General features: G+C 38.1%; 1 protein-coding gene across 14 annotated transcripts in view; it reads right to left on the bottom strand.

The window, feature by feature from the left end:
* Nucleotides 1-1,108: 1,108 nt before the first annotated feature.
* The window catches only part of R3HDM1 (R3H domain containing 1), a 202,263-nt gene continuing 180,416 nt past the window's right edge, over nucleotides 1,109-22,955 (bottom strand). For all 14 annotated transcript variants that reach the window (XM_053909251.1, XM_053909286.1, XM_053909274.1 and 11 more), the window contains 6 exons: nucleotides 18,705-18,808; nucleotides 16,218-16,390; nucleotides 7,669-7,813; nucleotides 3,708-3,790; nucleotides 3,166-3,250; nucleotides 1,109-2,451 (listed from right to left, as the gene is read on the bottom strand). In XM_053909251.1, coding sequence (XP_053765226.1) covers nucleotides 2,090-2,451; nucleotides 3,166-3,250; nucleotides 3,708-3,790; nucleotides 7,669-7,813; nucleotides 16,218-16,390; nucleotides 18,705-18,808 — 952 coding nt within the window. In that variant the 3' untranslated portion in view covers nucleotides 1,109-2,089. The remainder of the gene's footprint in view (nucleotides 2,452-3,165; nucleotides 3,251-3,707; nucleotides 3,791-7,668; nucleotides 7,814-16,217; nucleotides 16,391-18,704; nucleotides 18,809-22,955) is intronic.

Here is a 22,955-nt window from a genome sequence, read left to right on the forward strand (position 1 = left end):
TCTCTCTCTGTCCCTCCCCATTTGTGGTCTGTCTCTCAAAAATAAATAAATGTAATAAATAAAAAAAATTTTTAAGTCTCCTCATACACACAAAATTGCTAACTATATGAGGTGATGGATATTAGTCATTTTGCAGTACATACAAATATCAAATCATTATGTTGTACACTTGAAACTAATATGCTTTGTCAATTAGGTCAATTTTTATTTTTGTAAACAAAAAAGGTTTACCAGGAGGCCTACTGCAGGAGTTAAACAGAGAACGAGTAGATGGTGTTTTTAAACCATCTCCGTGTTTGATTAACAATTCTTGCTATTCTGGCCCTAATTGTGTATTCTATCCTTCTTTGACTCTCTATAGTCAAAAATAATAAAAATTTGACAGGCCTTGGAAGTGAGGGACTTTCACAGTTCTTACTCTTACTTTTCCCTCTGGTATGGCTCCTGAATCTGACATGGTTCAAAGGCAGCTCCAACTTTTCCCAGGAGTACAATATTCAACATCAGGACGTACCAGCTTGTAGGGAGGCCTCGGGTGCCCTGAGACCAAGGGGGACTTTGCAGAAGCTTTAGAGAAAGTGAACATCTGCACCAGTCTGGTAACACCTGTTGCTCTTGAGTTGCCAAGTAAACCTGTAGTCTAGGCTGGAAGCAAACCGGGTTCTAGCCAAGTTGCAGACGGCAGACATCCCCACCTTTTGGGTTTCACAAACAGTTGGACTTTGCTTGGCTAGCAAACGGGAAAAGTTTTCTTATAAAGCATTTGAGGTAAACTGGACAACTGGGTGCTCAATATGTTGGCTAAACCACAAATTCTTTATCTAACCAAACATAATGTTTGATTTTTAGCTGCCTGACTCTAAGTGTATTCATACTAAAGACTGTCTTTCATTGACTGGTGTTAACTTTATGAGAGAACAAAATGACGGGAGTCATACCCACAGGCATCACTCCCATAGAGAAAGCAATGCTTTGTAGGACTTTTGTAAAATGATTAGGATTACTGTCTTCTGTCAATCTAAAATAGAAGTCTTCAAGATGGGGGAGGTCTTCCATACTAATACTCATTGAAAAAGGTGTTTTTAATTTACAAAAGAAAAAATGGGTCTGTATTTGTAAACATTTATTCTCTTGAACTGAAAAAGGCTTGCATCAGCACACATTGTACAGCCTTGCAAATTACACAGAAAATGAAAAAAAGGTTCCTTGTTCATAAGTGCAATGAATCTTTGATGTCCAGTGATCCGCTGCAAACAATGAAAACATTTTAAACCACTTAAGAAGTTTCCAGCACTCATCAAATGCATTTCCTTAGGTGACAAAATATTCACGAGGGGAATGCAAGTAAGTGGCATTTAGTTATCAGAGGGACACTTAAAAAAAAAAAGTGGAAGTATTTTCCTGCCTAAAATGATTCCTATTCCCCCTTGAATCTAAGTGGTTTGATTAAGAAGTGTTAAGAACATAATTTGCTTTACACTTAATGTTCATACTACCTAAATGAATAAGGAAAGGACCCTATGAGGGAGTTCTGTATTTTTTGGAAATTGTTTCTGTGTTTAAAGATACAGGGAAAGAGTAATGGTCTATTTGTGGGCTCTCCTTAGTCACCGTCCAGCCCCCCAAGAAGATAGTACAAGGTTTTGACTTGGTTATTCCATTCCTGCATTCTTTTTCCCCCAAATTCTCTGTTGGGTCACATTGTGCTGGCTGCAAAAAAGAAATACAGGTTGCAACTGGTTGTAATCATTTTGAAGAATAATTTGCTGTACAATAGAGCTCTGGATCTGATACAAGAATTCAGAAATATAAAACAAAATAACTATAAAAGTTAGGAGGCATTTGAACAGCATTTCCTCGGAAAAAGCTGCTAACTCTGGATCATTCCGATGTGGATTCCTACAGTCATTTGGAGTGAAATGTGTAATTTCCCCCCTTTGCTGGATCACTGGCCTGTCTTCAAAAGCTATAACGCCATGACCACACGTCCTAGGAGTCTCTATCATGTTAACAGAAGCTCCAAAAACCAAGCCAATTAAAGATGGGTGAGGACAGGGGAATCATAAAGGCCAAGGGTCCAAGGTGGCTGTTACTGAGAACTCGCCCTTTCCAGAATGTGGAAGTCATAGTGCTTCTTGCTCGTTCTCAGCTTAAACTTGTTAACTGAGTTAATTTGTTTCTTCAATGCATTCTGTGCAGCTGAAATGGAGGGGAATGTGGCTAAGACGGTATAAGTGGAGGCCAAGTCACTGGGTTTAGAGCGTTCAGGATTGACAGTGTTATCCCCGCTGCCACAGCAGAGGGGGTGACGACGCAGCTGGGGCTGGGATTGAGGGTCTCGGAGCCACCGGATCTTGGCACCAATTTTAAAGAGTTCCCCAAAAAGCTTCTCGGCTTCCATGCGAGTTATTCCATCAGGGAGTTCAGTAATTTCCAAGACCTTCCCAACAACTAGAATGGAAAAGGTATAGAATTAATAATCCCTGTTACCAAAATGGTGGGCAGAAAGTACCGAAGACCCAAATATGACATAAGAAATGAACGGGATTTTGTAAAACCATTCAAACCCACAAAACTATAATTATGGCCATTTAAAAAATCATTCCTACTTACCCCTTAGGCAAGGGGTGCAGAGCTAATGGTACTAAACTACCCATCTTGGTCTTCACTGAAAGCTATGCATAGAAAACACACCATTGTATAGTGGCTTCTCTAAGTTAGGTGTGTTATCTTGAGCGGTCTCCTGAACTTCATGGCCCCACTGTAAAGTAAAGATAACAGCCCTTGTCATAATGACCCAAGGCTGTTGAGTACACATTGAAAGCACTCTGCCACAGAAAGGCAGTTTTTGTTCATCAGACTATCTCTGCATGGGTGTAAGGACTACTTCCTTTTTCCAAAAACACACAGGCAAAGAATATCATTCTATCTGTTCCTTTCACACATAACTTTTCCCTTTGGTCCCTTCATCCCTACTAAATCCACCTATAGCTGCACTGTGAAATGAGACAATTACAAGAATATAGTTAAGAGCCCTACATTACAGATGACATAATTTCCTGTAATGTGCAGGACTTTAGGAGAGGAAAACCCATTTTTGTCTAAAGACTGTTGAACTGGTTGACAGTTTGTAGAACCACATCTAATTGCCTCTCAGGGACACACCTGGCTCTCCTGCACCAAGGTCAGTGGATGCAGCTTTTTTAGCTTGTTTCCTTCCTCGATTTCCATGCCTGTTGCCAGACTGACCCTGAAAACCCACAAACAGATGAGAAATAAGGTTAATAGTGCTGAAAAATAGGTCTGTAATGTTTAAACACTTAACCCTTAAACATACCCAGTCTGGGCTCTGTACTTTAGCAGAAAAAAATCCAATCCAAAGACCGGGTGGCAATGGCACTTCTGTTCCTCACTATAACCAGTCATTTGCTGTCTTTCATAAGCAAGGCCCCAGCTTGTGGCCCCAGCCCCCCCGCCCCTCCCACTTTGGGATAGCACTGATCGCTTAGCCAAACAGCAAACCACCTTCTTCCTTGTCTGCTCTCTGTGTGGCCAGACTCAATGGGACAACATCGATAAGTCAGCTGGCTGTGGTACAGAGGACTTCTTGTGAACTGCCAGCAGGTGGGCCCAGGACCCCCACACTCTGTGCAAAGGAGCTATGACGTCCTGCCAACAAAGCCTAGGCCGCCAGACAGCTTTCATACCTGTTGGGTTGGAATGTGTCCGTGCAGAACAGCAGGAGGGTTGTACTGCAGAGGCTGGCCAAGTAATGGGTATCTGGCATCTCCTGAAAGTCAATTAAAAAAACTTTTACATTGTTTTCTGCTCAGTTCTAAAAGTACTTCCCTAAGTTTTCTAAATTGTCCAAAATAGTTAACATGAGTAGGGAAAACACATTTGGTAGATTAAAAAAGTGTAGGTACTGACATTTTAAAAAAGAATTTAAGTTTCCATCTTCCCTTTCAAGACGAAGGGTAAACTTCTGAAAGGAGTAAGGACTAATAACAGTGGTTATGAAGAAAGTAGGAGGTAGGAACTGGGAAGACGGGGAATAGGAAGGAGGGAAGCTTCATTTACCTTAACCTATTTATACCTTAACATTCCAGAAGAACTGTAATACCCATTTCCACCCATGTGAGATGCTAAAATCCATGTTTTCTATGATGATTAAAAATTAATATGACTTACATTTGAAGAGAAGGAAAAACATTAAGTTTATCTTCCCAAAGTCACTATTTTTTTTTTTTTTAAAGATTTTTAATTTTTTAAGTAATCTCTGCACTCATCGTGGGGCTGGAACCCACAACTCCGACATCAAGAGTCACATGCTCTACTGACTGAGCCAGCCAGGCACCCCTCCCCAAATCACTATTAATTACTATAAATATATGCATATATACATTTATATATTCTCATTGCAAACTTTTCTCTACACCCATTGTAATCTCATGACCCTGAGTTCAAGAGTTGCATGCTCTTTTGACTGAGCCAGCCAGGCACCCATTACAAACATTTTTACGGTGTTAACCAAAGGGTATATTTACATTTTAGGTCTTGGGTCTGCTCTTAAACACTCTTTAAAGGGCTTAATAAATGCTGACTGCAAAGACATTCTCCTGGAGAATAATGTTTTCATTTGTTAATATCCTCATTTTATTTTACCCGTAAGTTCCCCAATTCAGCACATTCTGGGTTTGGAGGGGGATTATGCACAGGTGCCAGGAAAGCATTTCAGGGAATCATACATCCCTTCTCCTGAAAGCCTGATAACAGAGAAAAGCACATTGTGGACTTCTCCCTACTCCACAGAGCTCTAATCTGACGAACAGTGTGAAGGTGCGAGGGCAGCTCCCTGCAGGACACACCCATGACAGACTTGCTCCTTCCCAAGCACCATGTGAAGGGCAGATATGGCATGGAGGCTTAGCACTGAGATCAGAGATACAATGCAAAGCACGAAGATGTATAAAGAACAGCTGCAAGAAAGTCAGAGTTAAGTTTAGGCCGGTGGAGCAGTATTCTTTTCCACTATGGAGATGAGCTGTAGACAGCAATAATCAAAGACTCCTCCATACAGGCCATGCTGTATGTTCCTCCTAGAACAGGCATCCCAGTATCACACTATTGCCACACACTATTTCTTTTTTTTTTTTTTAATTTTTTTTTTATAACGTTTATTTATTTTTGAGACAGAGAGAGACAGAGCACGAACGGGGGAAGGGCAGAGAGAGAGGGAGACACAGAATCGGAAGCAGGCTCCAGGCTCTGAGCCATCAGCCCAGAGCCCGACGCGGGGCTCAAACCCATGGACTGCGAGATTGTGACCTGAGCCGAAGTCGGACGCTTAACCGACTGAGCCACCCAGGTGCCCCGACCACACACTATTTCAATGAACTTAAAAAAATTTTTTCAAATGTTTATTTATTTTTGAGAGAAAGAGAGAGAGAGAGAGAAACAGAGTGTGTGTGGGGGAGGGGCAGAGAGAGAGGGAGACACAGAATTGGAAGCAGGCTCCAGGCTCTGAGCTGTCAGCACAGAACCGATGTGGGGCTTTAACTCAGGATCCATGAGATAACGACCTGAGCCAAAGTCAGACGATTAACCAACTGAGCCACCCAGTCGCCCTTTCAATTCACTTTTTATGTTTTATTTTTCTAGATTATTAAAGTACGTGGCTTTGTAGAAAACCTGGAAACAATTACAAAAGAGAAAATAAAAACCATTCTAGTAATTCCATCACTTCTAACATTTTGGTGTGTATCTTTTCAGTCTTTGTTCTGTGTGTTTTATAAATATTTAAAAAAAGTTAGATATAATTTATATAAAATAAAATGCACATCTTTAGTGTTTGATGAATTCCAACAATTGTAAAGTTCATGTAATCAAAACCCAAAAAGACAATGAACATTTCCATCCCCTGAAAAGTGCCCTCAAGCTCCTTACCAGTCAAGTCCATATCCCATCCACATGACTATGTGGTTTCTAACATCATACCTTAGTTAGCCTATAACTGGATTTCATTTAATTAGAATAATATAGTATGTCTTTGTGTCTGGCTTGTTTTTTGCTTAACATAATGACTCTGAAATTAATCCATGTTGTTGCAGATCAGTCTGCCTTGTTCATTCATGTTGTTCAATAGTATTCCATTGTAAGGATCCATTACAATCTGTATATCTAGTCTCTTGTTGGTGGACATTTGGGTTATGTCCAGTTTGGGTGATTATAATAAAATAAAGTTGTTATATAATTTGCTGTACAAGTCTACATATTTATATTTTCATTTCTCTTGGGTAAATACCTAGGAGTGGAATTGCTGCATTGCAAGGTAAGTGATTAATTTTGTAAGAAACTCAAATCTTTTTTCCAAAATGGTTTTATCATTTTACTCCTCCACACCAATGTGCAAGAATTCTAGCTGATCTGTAACTTCACCTACATCCAGTGGTGTTAATCTTTTTGATTATAGCCATTCTAGTGGGGTCAAAGTGATATTTCATTCAGATTTTAATATTCCTTTCCCTAATAATTAATGGATGATGTTGAGCACCTTTTCAAAGGCTTACTAGACATCTCTCCAGTAACCCCCTCCCTTGCTTGCACTCTCCTGCAAAATAAATAGATGGAAGTACAGTTGATATACAATGTTACATTAGTTTCAGGTGTACAACACAGTGACCGGACAAGTTAGATGTTATGCTATGCTCACCACAAGTGTACCTACCATCTGTCACCATACAATGCCATTATAATACCATTGAATATATTCCCTATATTATACTCCCCATGCCTGTGACTTACTCATTCCATAACTTGAAGTGTGTATCTACCACCACTCCTCTTCATGTAACATGTTTTTTAAAATCATTCACTGTACTGTATTTCTTCTTTCAATGATTCTTTAAAATATATTTTTTGGATAACTACTTAGTATTCCCTATATAGATATACTCTAATCCTTACTGATAAGACATTTAGGTTGTTTTGCATTTTTTCTGCTATACACCAAACTCTTCTGTGGATAAATCATTGTGTGCATTATGCTTAGGATAAATTCCAAAAATATTATTCTATAATCATCCATTTGTGGTCTGTTCCTCCAATTAGACCGAGGGTCAGTGAGGAAGAGGACTTTACCTTATTCGTTTTTGTATGTCAGGGTCACAGTAAGGCCTCAAAAACTGTTGAATACATTTTTGAATAAACTCTTGATATATGCTACTGTAATATAGGTATTAGAAATAAAGAACAAGTTTATAGCATTGCATATTACTACTACAGAGAAATGGAGTCTAAGGATAATAAGTTAAGGTCACTTTAACTATATCACATAAAGAATTACTGAATGGAAGGAATTACTAAGTTAGTAATTATTAACTAGTGATGAAACATTAAGGTTAGGAGAATATATAGTAATAAATATGCCTGGGTGGAGGTCAAAATGCAGTCCTGTGGAGAACTGAAAGCAGTACCAAAGGAAATCACAAAGTGATTGAGAAGGGATGTCTTATTTTTAATTAAAAAAAAAAAATAATTCCAGTATAGTTAACATACAGTGTTACATCAGTGTCAGGTGTATAATACAGTGATTCGACAATTCCATACATCATCCAGGGGAAGGGATGTCCTACAACTCTGAGGCTGTGACTAGTTTCAAGCACTTACCTTGCCCTGGAACAAAAGGTCTAGAAAACTGAGGTATGATGGAAAGGGGTGGTCCAGAAGGACGGACAGTTTTCAGGGTGGTCAGCTGCGCTGGTGCTGGCGACTGAGCTGGTGAAACAATGGGACTACTGAGTTGAGGGCTGTGCTGTAATCACATCAAAAAAACTGGTCAGCATTTTAGTCACAATTTGGCAAATTAGCTTTTGAACAAAATTTTTAATTTTTTTCTGATTACAAATATATACTTGTTATTGTTAAGAGTTAAAACATGAAAATTTATAGTTTTCAACTCCCAAAGGTAAGTACCAGTAACAGATTGTTTCTATGCCCAAATGTATGCATCCATATGTCTATGTTTTATAAAAATGGAAGTAGACTACACATCCTATTTTTTAATCTTGCTTTTGTACCTGGACAATCATATTGGAGATACTTTTCCATGAGAAAAAATACACATTTATCTCATTCTTTTTTTTTTTTTAATTTTTAAAAAATATTTATTTATTTTTGACAGAGACAGAGAGACAGCATGAGAGGCAGAGGGGCAGACAGAGGAGGAGACACAAGAATCTGAAGCAGGCTCCAGGCTCTGAGCTGTCAGCACAGAGCCCGATATGGGGCTTGAACTCATGGAGTGCAAGATCATGACCTGAGCTGAAGTCAGCAGCTTAACCAACGGAGCCACCCAGGTGCCCCTATCTCATTCTTGTTTTGTTTTCATGTTAACTGTTTAGCATTTCCTTTTTAAACAATTCATCCCTAAAGAACAGTTACCAAAAATAATACAAAGAATTCTCGGATTTCCCATATTCTTATGTTTTTATATAAATCTCTCTCTGCATGTTTTTTAAATCTTTATCTCTTTCTCTGTATATACTGTTATTTTTTCCCAAACTATTTGAGAATGAGTTGTTCACGATACTTCATCCCAAAATAACTAATTTAGTGTCTTTTTCCTAAAAACAAGGATATTTTCTTACATAAATAGCCACAGTAGAATCATCAAATCTATATAAAAGTGATCCTATTCTGTAATATATGTAGTAGAGTGTTTAAGAACACTTGAAATAAAGAGGTTTCTAACAATTGAAATAAAGAAGTTTCTAAGAAAAGCCCTTGGAAAAAAAAAGAATTATCAAAATCAGGCAATTAATAAGACAGTAAGATTATATAATCTATAGAGTTTATTCAAATTTCACCAATTGTCCTACTAACATAGTTTACAGAAAAAAAAAAAAAGAAAGAAAGAAGAAAACATTTCCGCTTCTAGTCCAGAATCAAATGTTGCATTTAGTTGTCACGTCTCTTTCATCTTTTTAAATCTGGAGCAGAGCCTCAGTCTTTTTTCTCTTTCATGACTTTGACATTTTTGAAGATCAGTTTCTGAAGGTCATTTTGAAGATCAGTTATTTTGTAAAATGTCCCTCAATTTGGCTTTGCCTGCTACTTCCTCATCCCCAAATTCACAAGATACATTTGGGGAAGGAGTACTAGGAAAGTGATGCTGTGCCCTTCTCAATGCATCATGTAAGAGGGAACCTGAGGTCCATGTGTTGACACAGTACTGGTGATGCTTACTTCCATCACTTGTAAGGTGGTGTCTGCCAGGTTTCTTCAATGTAAAATTACTATTTTTTCCTTTCTAGTTATAGTATTAGGGGGAAAGCATATTATCTGTAAACAGAATTTTACTACTTCCTCTCCCAATTTGAATGCCTTTTATATCTTTTTCTTGCCTAACAGCTCCAGGTAGAACTCCCAGTACAATGTTGGCTCATATCTACCTTTTAAAATCTACTGAGATTGAATTTTGGCCTTGGATATGGTCTATCCAAGAATATGTCCCATGTGCACAAGAAGAATGTATACAGTGTTCACAAGTGACCAGATGTGTAGGTAGAATGCTCTTTGTATGTGTTAGATCTAATTGTTTTTTTGTGTTTAAGTTCTCTATTTTCTTACTTAACTCTTGCCTGGTTGTTGTATCCATTATTGAGAGTGGAGTGTTAAAGTTTCCAACTATTACTTGATGGTCTGTTATCAGGTAAGTAATTATTAGGTTTATACAATCAGGTTTGTAATTATTATATCTCCTTACTGTATTGAACTTTTGTATCTAGAAAATTTTTTGGATCTAAAGTCTTATTTTATCTAATATTAACATAACTACCCCTACCTACTCTCTTTTGCATGCTATTTTCATGGACTGTATTTTTGCATCTTGTCACTTTCAATTCATTTGTGTCTTTGGACCTAAAGGGAGTCTCTTAGACCAAGTGTTTTTGTTTTTTTTTAAATTTTTTTTTCAACGTTTTTTATTTATTTTTGGGACAGAGAGAGACAGAGCATGAACGGGGGAGGGGCAGAGAGAGAGGGAGACACTGAATCGGAAACAGGCTCCAGGCTCCGAGCCATCAGCCCAGAGCCCGACGCGGGGCTCTAACTCACGGACCGCGAGATCGTGACCTGGCTGAAGTCGGACACTTAACCGACTGCGCCACCCAGGCGCCCCAAGATCAAGTGTTTTTATCCATTCTGCCAATCTGTCTTTATAGTTAAAATAACTGATAAAGAGGGCCTTGCCAATGTCATTTTGCCATTTTCTATATGCCTTATAGCTTCCTTCTTACCCCTCATTTCCCGCATACTCCATTTAAAAAAAAAAAATTTTTTTTAGTGTTTTATTTTGTTTTCGAGAGAGACAGAGGGAGACAGAGAATCGGGAGCAGGCTCCACTGAGCGTGTCTGCACAGAGCCTGACATGGGGCTCGAACCCACGAACCGTGAGATCATGACCTGAGCCAAAGTTGGACGCTTAACCAACTGAGCCACCCAGGCGCCCCCCTGCATACTCTTTTTTTTTTGTAGTTAAATGTTTAAATTTCTTTCTCATTTCCTTTTGTATATATTCCCTAGCATTTTCCTTTGTGTTTACCTTAGGCATTACACCTAACATCCTAAAGTTATAACACTCTACTTTGAATTTGTATTAGCTTAACTTCAATTATACACAAAAACTCTGCTTCTTTATATCTCTGTCCCCACCTCTTTTGGTTGCTTATGACATAAAAGTAGATCTTTATATATTGTGTGCCCCAAAACATAAAGTAGTAATTCCTTTTTTTTTCAATGTTTATTTATCTTTGGGGGAGAGAGAGAGAGCACGCGTGCACAAGAGAGAGAGAGTGTGCACATGCATGCAAGCAGGAGAGGAGCAGAGAGAGGGAGATGTAGAATCTGAAGCAGGCTCCTGGCTCTGAACTGTCAGTACAGAGCCTGACACGGGGCTCAAACTCACAGACTGCAAAATCATGACCTGAGTCAAAGTCGGATGCTTAACTGACTGAGCCACCCAGGTGCCCCACTAGTAATTCTTTTAAGTGCATGAGACTCTTAAATTATATAGAAAACAAAATTTGGAGTTACAAATCAAAGCTAGAACACTACCTTTTAGATACTGTTTATAAAAAAATACTTAAGTGCATTCATCTCTCAAATCACGTAGAAAGTAAAAAGTAGAGTTATGGACCACTGGCACAATACTACTAGCTTTTATAATTGCTCATGTATTTAACTTGAGAACTTTATTTCTTTATATAGCTTTGTCTTGCTGTCCAATGTTCTTTCTACTTTACCCTGCAGGACTCTTTTGAGAATTTCTTGCAGGGCCCATCTCTGTTTTTTGTTTATCTGGGAATTTTAATTTCTACCTTTTATTTTGTTTTTAAAATTCATTTATTTATTTATTTTGAGAGAGAGCTGAGAGAGCAAGATTGAGTGGGGGAGGGGCAGAGAGACAGAGGGAGAGAATCCCAAGCAGGCTATGAGCTGTCAGCATAGAGCCCATCGTGGGGCTCAGTGTCACTAACTGTGAGATCATGACCTGAGCCAAAGTCAAGTCAGCTGCTTAACTAACTGAGCCACCCAGGAGCCCTCTACCTCACTTTTGAAAGGCAGTTTTTACCAGATACTGGATTCGTTAACATTGTTTTTTTTCTTTTAGCACTTTGAATATATTGGCCAGCAAATTGAATATATTGAATATTTGAATATATTTGAATATATTAGCCTCCAGTTTCTGATGAGAACTCTGCTGATAATCTTTTTGAGGATTCCTTGTATGTGACGAGTTGTGTCTTTCCTGCTTTTAATACTCTTTGTCCTCTGAAAGACTGATTATATTGTGTCTCAGAGTGGGTATTTTGGAGTTCTTACCTAGAGTTCATCACAATGCTTGATGTTTATATTCATGTCTTTAATCAAATGTGGTAAGTTTTCAACCATTATTTCTTCAAATATTCTCTTTTCCCTCCATGACAACCACAATATGTTTGTTGGTCAACTTGATGGTGTATCACAGGTCCCTTAGGCTTTGTTCACTTTTCTTCATTCTGGTTTGTCTGTTCCTCAGACTTGACAATTTCCACTGTCCTTTCTTCAAGTTCTTGGATTCTTTCTTCTGCCGCCTCACATCTGCCACTGAATTCCTCCAGGGAACTTTCATTTCAGTTATTATATTTTCAGCTCTAGAATTTCTGGCGTTTTCTAGGTTTTCTATCTCTTTATTGATATTTACATTTTGTTTATTGTTTTCTTGTCTTTCTCCACATCTTCCTGCAGTTCTTTGAGCAGCCTGAAGACAGTTGTTTTAAAGCTTTTGTCTGGGAGATCTGCCATCAGGTCTTTTTTTTTTTTTAATTTTTATTTATTTTTTTATTAGGTTTATTTATTTTTGACAGAGACAGAGTGTGAACATGAGCTGGGGAGGGGCAGAGAGAGAGGTACACACAGAATCCAAGCAGGCTCCAGGGTCCAAGCTGTCAGCACAGAGCCTGACATGGGGCTTCAACTCACGAACCATGGGATCATGACCTGGGCTGAAGTTGGATGCTTAACTGACTGAGTCACCCAGGTGCCCCTTAAATTTCAAAAAAAAATTTTTTTAAAAAATTATCTGTCATCAGGTCTTTTTCAAAGACAATTTATGTTGATTTTCTTCCTCTGAATGGGCAATACTGACCTGTTTCTCTGCATGCCTTGTGACTCTTTGTTGAAAACTGGACGTTTGAATCTGATAGTGTGGTAACTGTAAATCAGATTCAACCCCCTTCCCAGGGTTTATTGCGTTTTGTTGTTTTTCTGGTTTTTGTTTATTGACTGTTGCAGGCTGTCTTTGTGTCAAAGATCAGTCTGAGGTATAACCTTAAGGACTTCTCAGTGTTTGGCCTGTGCCTTTTCCTGGGCATGTACCCCATATATTCAGTTGCTTTTGAATGTCTTAGTCCTTACTGTTTGGCTCCCAAAAACGATTCAAAGAGAAAAATGAAAGGAGGAAAGACAGGGTACCAGCACTTTAAGTCCCCTAGAAGTGTCGGGGGAGAGATTTGCAGCAATGTGGGAAGGTACAACAATGGTTATTGCCTGTTTGTCTGCACCTCTGTGATCAGAAGCAGAAACCCATGATCAGAATATAAATGCCTTGTATTTGGAGGACAGGGTCCTTTTTTGCCCACCCTGGCTCCTGTCAGCTGCTCTAGTAAAAAACATGCACAGTTGCCTCCTAGGGGTTGGGGGTAAGGATGGGTAGTTGCTACTGTGCTAAAAGCTGAAACTGACTGAAATTAAGTTCAATTTATCACCCAAGCTTTCCCCTGGCAGTTGCAAGCCTTCAATAGATTCTAAAGCAACAAAACTGTTACATCAGATTCTGCCAGTATAATTATTTCTAGGTGGAGAGATGGACTCCTGATGCTTCCTACTCTGCCACTTTCCTAGAATCCTCTCTGCTGTAGTGATGATTCTTACTTCCTGGTTTCCAGGTGGTGATCTTCTAATTCCATCATATTTACTAGTTCATATTTCACTGTAAAAAAAGAACTTCATTTTTCCTCCCATTTATTCATTTAAATCAGTATAACTCATGGATTTGTTCAACATTAAATTTTTTTAAAATTTGAGTATAGTTGGCAGTTTCAGGTGTACAACCCAGTGATGCAACTTGTCTATACGTCATGCTATTCTCACCATAAGTATAGCTACCATCTGTCAGCATATGATGCTATTACAGTATCACTGACTATATTCCTTATGCTGTGACCTTGATCCCTGTGAATTGTTCATTGCATAGGTGGAAACCTGTATCCCCCACTCTCTTTCATCTATTTTGTCCATTTCCCCATTTCCCTTCCCTCTGGCAACCAGCAGTTTGTTCTTTGTATTTATAGGTCTGATTCTGCTTTTATCATTTTTTTGTTTTTGTTTTTTAGATTTTACATATGAATGAAATCATATGGTATTTATCTTTCTCAGTCTGACTTATTTCACCTAGCATAATACCCTCTAGGTCCATCCATGTTGTTGCAAATGGTAAGATCTCATCCTTTTTTATGGTTGAGTAATATTTCATTATTTATACATACCACATTCTCCTTATCTTTCTTTCATCTATCAGTGTACACTTAGGTTGCTTCCATATCTTGGCTATTGTAAATAATGCTGCAATAAACATAGGGCCACTTAATTTTTTTTGAATTAGTGTTTTAATTTTCCTTGGATAAATATCCAGTACAATTACTGGATCACATGGTATTTCTATTTTTAATATTTTGAGGAAAGTCCATACTGTTTTCCACAGTGGCTGCACCAGTGTGCATTGTACCTATAGTGCACATGGGTTCTTTTTTCTCCACATTCTCACCAATACTTGCTATTTCTTGTCATTTGGTTTTAGCCATTCTGACAGGTGTAAAGGGATATCCCATTGTGGTTTTAATTTCCTTGATGAGTGATGTTGAGCATCTTTTCATTTGTTTGTTGGCTATCTGTATGTCTTCTTTGGAAAAATGCTATTTGAAGTCTTCTACCCAATTTTTAATTGGATTATTTTTGTCACTAAACTGCACTCCAAAAAGAGTTCTATGAATTTGTAGTACCACTGAGAATGAACAAGAGAGTTTGTAACTGGAAATCTCTGCCCATACTGAAAATTATGAGTCTTCCTAAATTTTCCTAATTACATAAATAAAAAATATTTTTGTATTCTCCTCTGATTAATGGTCATTGGGCATTTACAGTTTGTGAGTTAGCCTATAAATGACCTTTGCCCTTTTTATTCTCCCATGATTTAATCATGTGCCTTGAAATATTTCAGTTTATCTTTAAAATTTTTTTTAATGTTTATTTTGAGAGAGAGAGAGAGAGCATGAGAGAGCATGCACATGGGAAGTGGCAGAGAGAGAGGGAGAGAGAATTCTGTAGAGTCTGAGAGAGAGGGTGTGTGCACATGGGAGAGGGGCAGAGAGAAAGAGAGAAAATCTTCCCTGTCAGCACAGAGCCTGACCAGGGACTCCATCTCACAAACATTAAGATCATGACCTGAGCAGAAATCAAGAGCCAGATGATTAACTGACTGAGCCACCCAGGTGTCCCTAATCTACCCATTTTAAATTCCCCCATAAAGCTTTTCATAATGTTCTTAACATTTGCTGATGATTTTCTTTATGATCCATTATTTCAGTGAGATTTCAAAATGGTGATTTTTAAATTCTACTATTGCTTTTACATTTATTAACTGAATTTCTTCTACAATAAAGAGTGTTCCGGGGTGCCTGGGTGGCTCAGTTGGTTGAGTGTCCGACTTCAGCTCAGGTAATGATCTCACGGTTTGTGGGTTTGAGCCCCGTATCGGGCTCTGTGCTGACAGCTTAGAGCCTGGAGCTTGCTTCAGATTTTGTGTGTGTGTCTCTCTCTGCCCCTCCCCTGCTCACACTGTCTGTCTGTCTCTCTCTCTCTCTCTCAAAAATAAACATTAAAAAAATTAAAAAAAAAATTAGAGCGTTCTGCATCTACCTTCTGATTACACTAACAGTTCAATGGAAAAGGTAGGAAAAGGACTTAACTTTCTTTACCAAATTTTATATCCAGTATATCTTCTGATTTTTAAAATTAAAACATTTTAAATATGCAAAAGTTGAAAAATAGTATTTCCATATTGAAAGCAACAGTGTGGCTACACAGAATGTTCAAACTTCTTTACCCATTTGAGAAGATGTCAAATTCAAAGCAAAGCCTTGTAAGGTCAATCTTATGTGACTAAATTGTTTAAAGATTTTTATTTTCTTTATGTTTTGTTAATGTTTACTTATTTTTGAAAGAACACAAATGGGGAAGGGGCACAGAAAGAGGAGGGCAGAGGATCCAAAGCAGGCTCTGTGCTGACAGTAGAGAGCCTAATGGGGGGCTCAAACTCATGTACTATGAGATCATGAGCTGAGCTGAAGTCTGACGCTCAACTGATTGAGCCACCCAGGCACCCCAAATGCTTTTTTTTTTTTTTAGTTTATTTGAGAGTGTGTGCATGCACGTAGATGAGCAGTGAATGGGCAGAAAGAGAGAATCCAAGCCGTGCAGAGTCTGACGCAAGGCTCGAACCCACAAACGTTGAGACCAGGACCTGAGTTGAAACCAAGAGTCAGACACTTAAATGACTGAGTCACCCAGGTGCCCCAAATGTTGAAAGTTTTAAAATTATAATAAAAGAAGTACCTTACCTGAACAATATTGTCTACATTGCTAAATTCCACACACTTCTGTCCTCTCTGGTGATCACAGTAATATTTGTTTTGTTTCCACTGTGGGGGTGAGTGGGCCCGAGATTGTGGATTGCTTGGTACATTGAGCTGCATCATCACCATTCCTCCACCAGGGGGCGGAGGTGGCACAGCTGGAAATCAGAGTTGGGACACTGCAATCAGTAGACTGTACCAACTAGCTGGTAGCTTTAAACACTAAGAAAATGCCAATAATTTTACATTTCCGAGCAAAACTTTATTATCATATATACAAGTCATATTTAAGCCCTGGAACTTCATGCCACAAGTGTTGTGTGTTTAAAAAGGCATTAAAATGGGATTCTGTAGGCCTAAACATCTCAGTTATTCTAAAAATAACAGGTCCATACTTAGGAAAGTCCAATTACCTACTACAGAACCTAGTAGAGTATAGCATAAATGAGATATCTATATCTCATTATATCTATATCTCATTAGATAATCAGTATCTAATACTGATTGCTAAAATGGATTAATTTTAAAACTGGCATTACTTTAAATACACAGAAAAGAAAAAGTTTGCCATGTGGGCATCAGAAAGCCCAATTTTTGTACTCTGAAATGCTTGACTCTGGGGAAGTTACTTAACTCTTTTATTGTATGTTCTTATCTGAAAAAGGCAGCTAGGAAGACCTCCTTGGCTAACTTTAAAAAGCCGTGATGATCACATGTATGTATAAACAGTTAATTATACAGTAGAGATAAGCAGATTACTGTATGTCTCTTTGTTTGACTTATTTCTCTCGTGTACTAGTCTGCAGCACAGCTAGTATTAGGCATGCACCTAAGGTATGCACCTGAGGCATGCACTCAGTGTAAGGTAAGGCAGGATTCTTATGCCCCCAGGGCCACAACTTGCACTGCAGTAACCAAAATGGTAGTTTCCAGTTCCCCAGAAAGAGAACCAACCTGACTGGCTAAGCAAACTAGAGAGGGCTGACTGCTTAGGGACACCTCCAAGTTCTCCTCAACCACAGCAGCCCATCTTGGATGCACACTATTATTTATTTGATAACCATTTATGGTTTTCTCTCTTTCTCAGAGATTACATATGTTAAGAAATCATTATAATAAAAGATGGTGTCATGACAAAGGATAGTTTAAGACACTATAGAAACAGAAAAAAGCAACAAACCGTGTTGTGAGTACTAGACAAGACTTTGTAGAAGATGTGATTTTTGAGTCAAACTTTAAGGACAAGCAGGATTCTCGCAAACAGACAGTAGAGGGGCATTCCAAGCAAAGGGAGGAACTGATAAAAAAATATCTTTGCCATGAAATAGTATGGTGCATTCTGGAAGCATAGTTTTGTATGACCTGAACATGTAAGTATAAATAGGAGGCTTACTTGGTAGGGAGTTTAGATGGAGAATCCATCCATGCACATTTCTGATTCAGAGGAATGACATAAAGGGACTTTTTGTTTCAGGAAAATATTTCTTTTTTTAAAAAAAAAATTTTTTTTAACGTTTATTTATTTTTGAGACAGAGAGAGACAGAGCATGAACGGGAGAGGGTCAGAGAGAGGGAGACACAGAATCTGAAACAGGCTCCAGGCTCTGAGCTGTCAGCACAGAGCCCGACGTGGGGCTCGAACTCACGGACCGTGAGATCATGACCTGAGCTGAAGTTGGCCGCTTAATCGACTGAGCCACCCAGGCGCCCCGCAGGAAAATATTTCTTGAACAGTGTGTGTACGTGTGAGTGTGCATGTGTGTTGCTATGTGTTGAGGAGGAGTTAAGTTGGGTGTGGGGGAAACATGAAATCAGCAACACACTGAAGAGATTGTTGCAAATAAGATGTGAAAAGAACTGAACGAGAATGGCAGCAGTGGGGAAGGAAAGAAGGACGGAAAGACAGTAGGAGATTTGAGGAAATGGTAACAGCATGAATGTGAAAAGAGGGAACAGAAGAGAGTTGATTACGACTTTGAAAACTAATCTGGTCCCTAGAGAGAAGGTGAGATAAAGAATGCAGGAAGAGGGAGAACTAGTAAATCTAAAGTGCCTTTGATACAACAGGGCAGGGATGTCCAGTAGGCAGTTGGCTATATGGCCTCTTCTCAGCCAAAATAAGATGTGGGAGTTGCTGGCAAAAAAGCAGTTGTTGAACCCTAGGAGATGGGTGAATCACCTAGGAAGAGTATCAAGAGTAAGGAGACAATTCCAGAGAACACCAATATTTATGAGGCAGGGAAGGAAGGAGAATCTGAAGAAGACAAACAGGACAGCAATGTTGTAGTAGTAACACTAGAAAAGGAAGAAGCGGATGGAAACCATTAACTCCGAGTTTGCATGGCATCCTAATATTTTGGGTACATCACAGCACAGAAGTTGGAAATCCTGTTCTAGAAATGCCTCAGGAACTTAATTTAATTATTTCTCAGATGGACAAATCATTACCTTTTCTTTCAATTATATTCATACCTGCACACTGGTGGCTTTGAAGCTGCTGGGAATTGCATGGTGAAGTAGTTCGAGGAAACTGTACTTGTTCTGATCCTGGATGTTGCAAGTAACCTACTGATGAACTACGGGGGAAAAATTGAACAAACACAAAAACACAGCACAGTGAGATGGAGATGGTTGTAAAGATTCTTTGAATGAAACAATCCTATACATTTATTTAAGTTTTTTTTTTTTTTCCCTCAAATTGGTTAGGGGTAAAAGTGTAATCTACTTCTATTCTCTATGAATCATAAACAAGTACTTTTTGGATAAAAAAATCTCTTTATGTTTATGACAATAATACTGATTTTTTTTAAAACCACTCCAAATTTCAATGCTCTTATTCTTTTACAACTTATTCTAAATATGATTTTTTTGTTCAAATAATTATTTAAAAAAGAAGAAAAATAGCTTTTACAAAATGAAAAAGTAATTTATTTGGGTCTCCCTAAGCTGTATTTTAGAAAAGAGAATATGCAGTTTGACAATTATGAGACTCAGAAAAAAATGTTTTATTGCTCAAAATATGTACTAAGAATAAAGGAAATAGTAAAGTATAATTCTGACATATTCTAACATAAATACTGATTAAAAATAGAGGCTGTTGATATAAAACTATTCAGTTATTGCTGCAATTCTCAAGTTAATTTTTGAGACTCAAGCTAATATGGGATTTGTCACAAAATGTCTTTAAAGTTTTCTGTTTGGCAAATTCTTTCAGGAAAATAATTTCAAATCGTAAAGTGATACTATTAATTCTTTCTGAGAATTCTCAAGTAATCAGAATCATTTTTTTTTTAAAGTAATCTCTACACCCAACGTGGGGCTCAAATTCATGACTCGATATCAAGAGTTGTATGCTCTGAGTTTGCACACTGACTGAGCCAGTTAGGTGCCCCCCACGTAAGCAGAATCTTAATTTATATATAAAACCCTATTAGTTACCAGGCTTTTTTAATCACTCAATAAACTTTCCTTAGAGAGTATAATTTCTTAATCTAGCTTTAACAACTTTTTGCATTAAAAATATGTTAGATCCAACTACTGAATTATAAAGACTATAGGGAGACGTGTTAAACACCATGATGACACAATCAGTAAAATCCAGACTATGGGACATTCAGAAAGACAAATGTGTAAAAACATAAGCAATATTTGTAGGGTAGTTAGAATTATAATTACCAACTAGATATTTGATACAATTAAGAAGTTAACTATTAAAAATAAAAAAAATTTTTTTTTAACTTTACTTATTTGAGAGAGAGAGAGAGAGAGAGAAAGAGTGAGTGAGTGAGCGAGCAGGGGAGGGGCAGAGAAAGAGGGAGAATCTCAAGCAGTCTCCATGTGGGGCATGAACTCATGAACCATGAGATCATGACCTGAGCCGAAATCAAGAGTCAGACACTTAACTGACTGAGCTGCTCAAGCACCTCCTTAACTATTAAGATTTTTAATGTGAATCTGTATTGTAGTTCTGTGGGTTTAAAAAAAAATCTTTTAGGGATTCCTATACTGAAATAATCATGAATGAAATGGTGTGATACCTGAATTTACTTCAAAATCATAAGGGAAAAAGAGGAAGTAGAGCTTTAGATGAAAACAGGTGAGTACTATAGAAGTTATGGGTACATGGGGTTCAGTGCACTTTAGTTTATATTTATATGCATTTAAATTTTCTGTAAGAAAAAATTAAAAATGATTCTCTAATTCTCCAATTACTAAAAATTCATAAAAGTTTTTTTTTTTTTTTTTTTTTTTTTTTTAGTGGCAGTAACTCATTGTGGTTCACAAAAAGGGGAAAAGAAAGGGATATAAAGAGAGGATTTCACAAAAGGTGATTCTGGACCATATAACAAAATGTAAAAACAGTACTTCCTGAAACTGATGTTAACTATGATTGGGATGCATTATATGAGTATTAGCTAAGCTGTGGAAGTAACACAGCTTAAGACATGGTTTCTAAACATGCTGCTACTGGGAGAATAGAAAGTTTCACCAAAAGGTGGAAAGATTTTTTATATTCTGTTCTAATTGGGATAAATATTCTCTTGGGTTGTGCAGTATCCTTCACCCTGATCTTGTTCACTAAGCACCTTCTAATGGCTTACCCAAGTTCTGAGGCACATGAATGACAAGAAGCCACCCAGAACAGGGATGAGAATATTCAAGTCACGGAGATGAGCAATACATCCCATACTACCAAACCACAGACTGCCATTCTGTGGGCACTATAGTGCCACTATAGTGGGTCCTTAGGTAAATGAATTATAAAAGTGAGTTCCAAGACTAATCTCCCCCAAAAGACATGAAGATACTTTAAGGGACAAAGACGGGCAATGAGTAGCTTTCTTAAATTTCTTAAATGCTCTATTTTCAATTACCATCTAATTTGTCTTCTACAAAGGCAGAACTAGAACACGTTAAAAAAAAAAAAAAAAAGAAAAAAAGGGGAGTCAGCTTTTTAAACACCATTCTCACATTAAAAATACAAACAGGGGCGCCTGGGTGGCTTAGTTGGTTAAGCATCCAACTTCCGCTAAGGTCATGATCTCATGGTTCATTAGTTCAAGCCCCGAGTCAGGCTCTGTGCTGACAGCTCAGAGCCTGGAGCCTGCTTCGGATTCTGTGTCTCCCTCTCTCTCTGCCCCTCCCCCGCTCACACTTTATCTCTCTCTGTCTCAAAAATAAATAAACATTAAAAAAAACACAAACAAATATTGGGGCGCCTGGGTGGCTCAGTCGGTTACGTGTCCGACTCTGGCTTAGGGCATGACCTCGCGGCTCCTGAGCTCGAGCCCCAGATCAGGCTTTGTGCTCACAGCTCAGAGCCTGGAGGCTGCTTCAGATTCTGTCTGTCTCTCTCTCTCTCTCAAAAATAAATAAACATTAAAAAAAATTAAAAAAAAAAAAAAAAAAGGAAGGGATGCCACCTTCTCTTCATCCTCTTGAAAAAAAAAATACAAACAAATATTTATGGGGCTCTGGGGTGGCTCAGTCTGGTTAAGCGTCCGACTTTGGCTCAGGTCATGATTTTAACCATTTGTGGGTTTGAGCCCCGCGCTGGGCTCTGTGCTGACGGGTCAGAGCCTGGAGCTTGCTTCAGATTCTATGTCTCCCTCTTTCTCTGCCCCTTCCCCACTCGTGCTCGTGCTTTCTCTCTCTCCCAAAAATAAAAAAAAAATTAAAAAAATATAAATATTGATACATAATCAAAAAGGAAAAGTCATTTTGTAGCAACTTCAAAAAATTTCTCCTTTGGAAGACAAAGTAAAACATGAGGTCTAGTCCTTACAGAACTTCATACTCTACCAATGAATAGGAAAATAAAGCATCAATCCCATGAATCCATCTGGTCCCAAACTTCCTGAAAACCATGAATGTAAATTAAAACATAATATCAACTTTCAAAGGTACTAGAATTCACTGCAATGAAAACTGGCCTTACCACTTATAGCAACTGCTTTGCTGTACTTTTAAGGAGCTGCCCCTTCCCACTCTATGGTACGGTCAAGTCAAACCGCTGCAAAACTGGCTCTACAGGATCAGTGGAGACTGATAAATGACACAAGGATCCAAAAAGTTTCTTTTTTGTGGGTTTTCTATAATGTTCATCTTATTCCTACCATGTTCTATGGTTATTCCACTGAGGTAAGACCTCTATGGAAAGAGGTAAAAATTCCTCTTTCTTCTAGTCATTTGTTTTTGCATTCTTACTATAGTTTGGAGTCAAAGCTATGATGGAAAAAATGATAAACACATTATATATATTTTAAAACCCAAAACCTACTGTAGTCTACCAAAGTGTGAAGAATTTTTAAGAATGTCATAAAACCCTTTATAAATGGGTGAAAATGGCCCTTTAAGGGGTTACCCCTGATGCTTTTGATTAGATCATGGTAATCTATTTGATACATTGTGAGTGGAAACTAATACTTGTTATTAAGATATACTCACTACATATTCGTGAAAATTCAAGTGATGTTACATTACTATCTTAAAAAAAATTTTTTTTTAAATGTTTATTTTTGAAGGAGGAGAGACAGAGCATGAGCACGAGAAGAGCAGACACAGAGGGAGACACAGAATCCAAAGCCGGCTTCAGGCTCCGAGCTGTCAGCACAGAGCCCAATGCAGGGCTCCAACTCACAAACTGTGAGATCATGACCTAAGCCGAAGTCAGACGCTTAACCTACTGACCACCCAACCCAGGAGCCCCTTTATCTTTTTATT

The sequence above is a fragment of the Panthera pardus genome, unplaced genomic scaffold (genome assembly GCF_024362965.1).
Source record: "Panthera pardus isolate Hobbes unplaced genomic scaffold, ASM2436296v1 HiC_scaffold_10, whole genome shotgun sequence".
Classification (NCBI taxonomy): domain Eukaryota; kingdom Metazoa; phylum Chordata; class Mammalia; order Carnivora; family Felidae; genus Panthera; species Panthera pardus.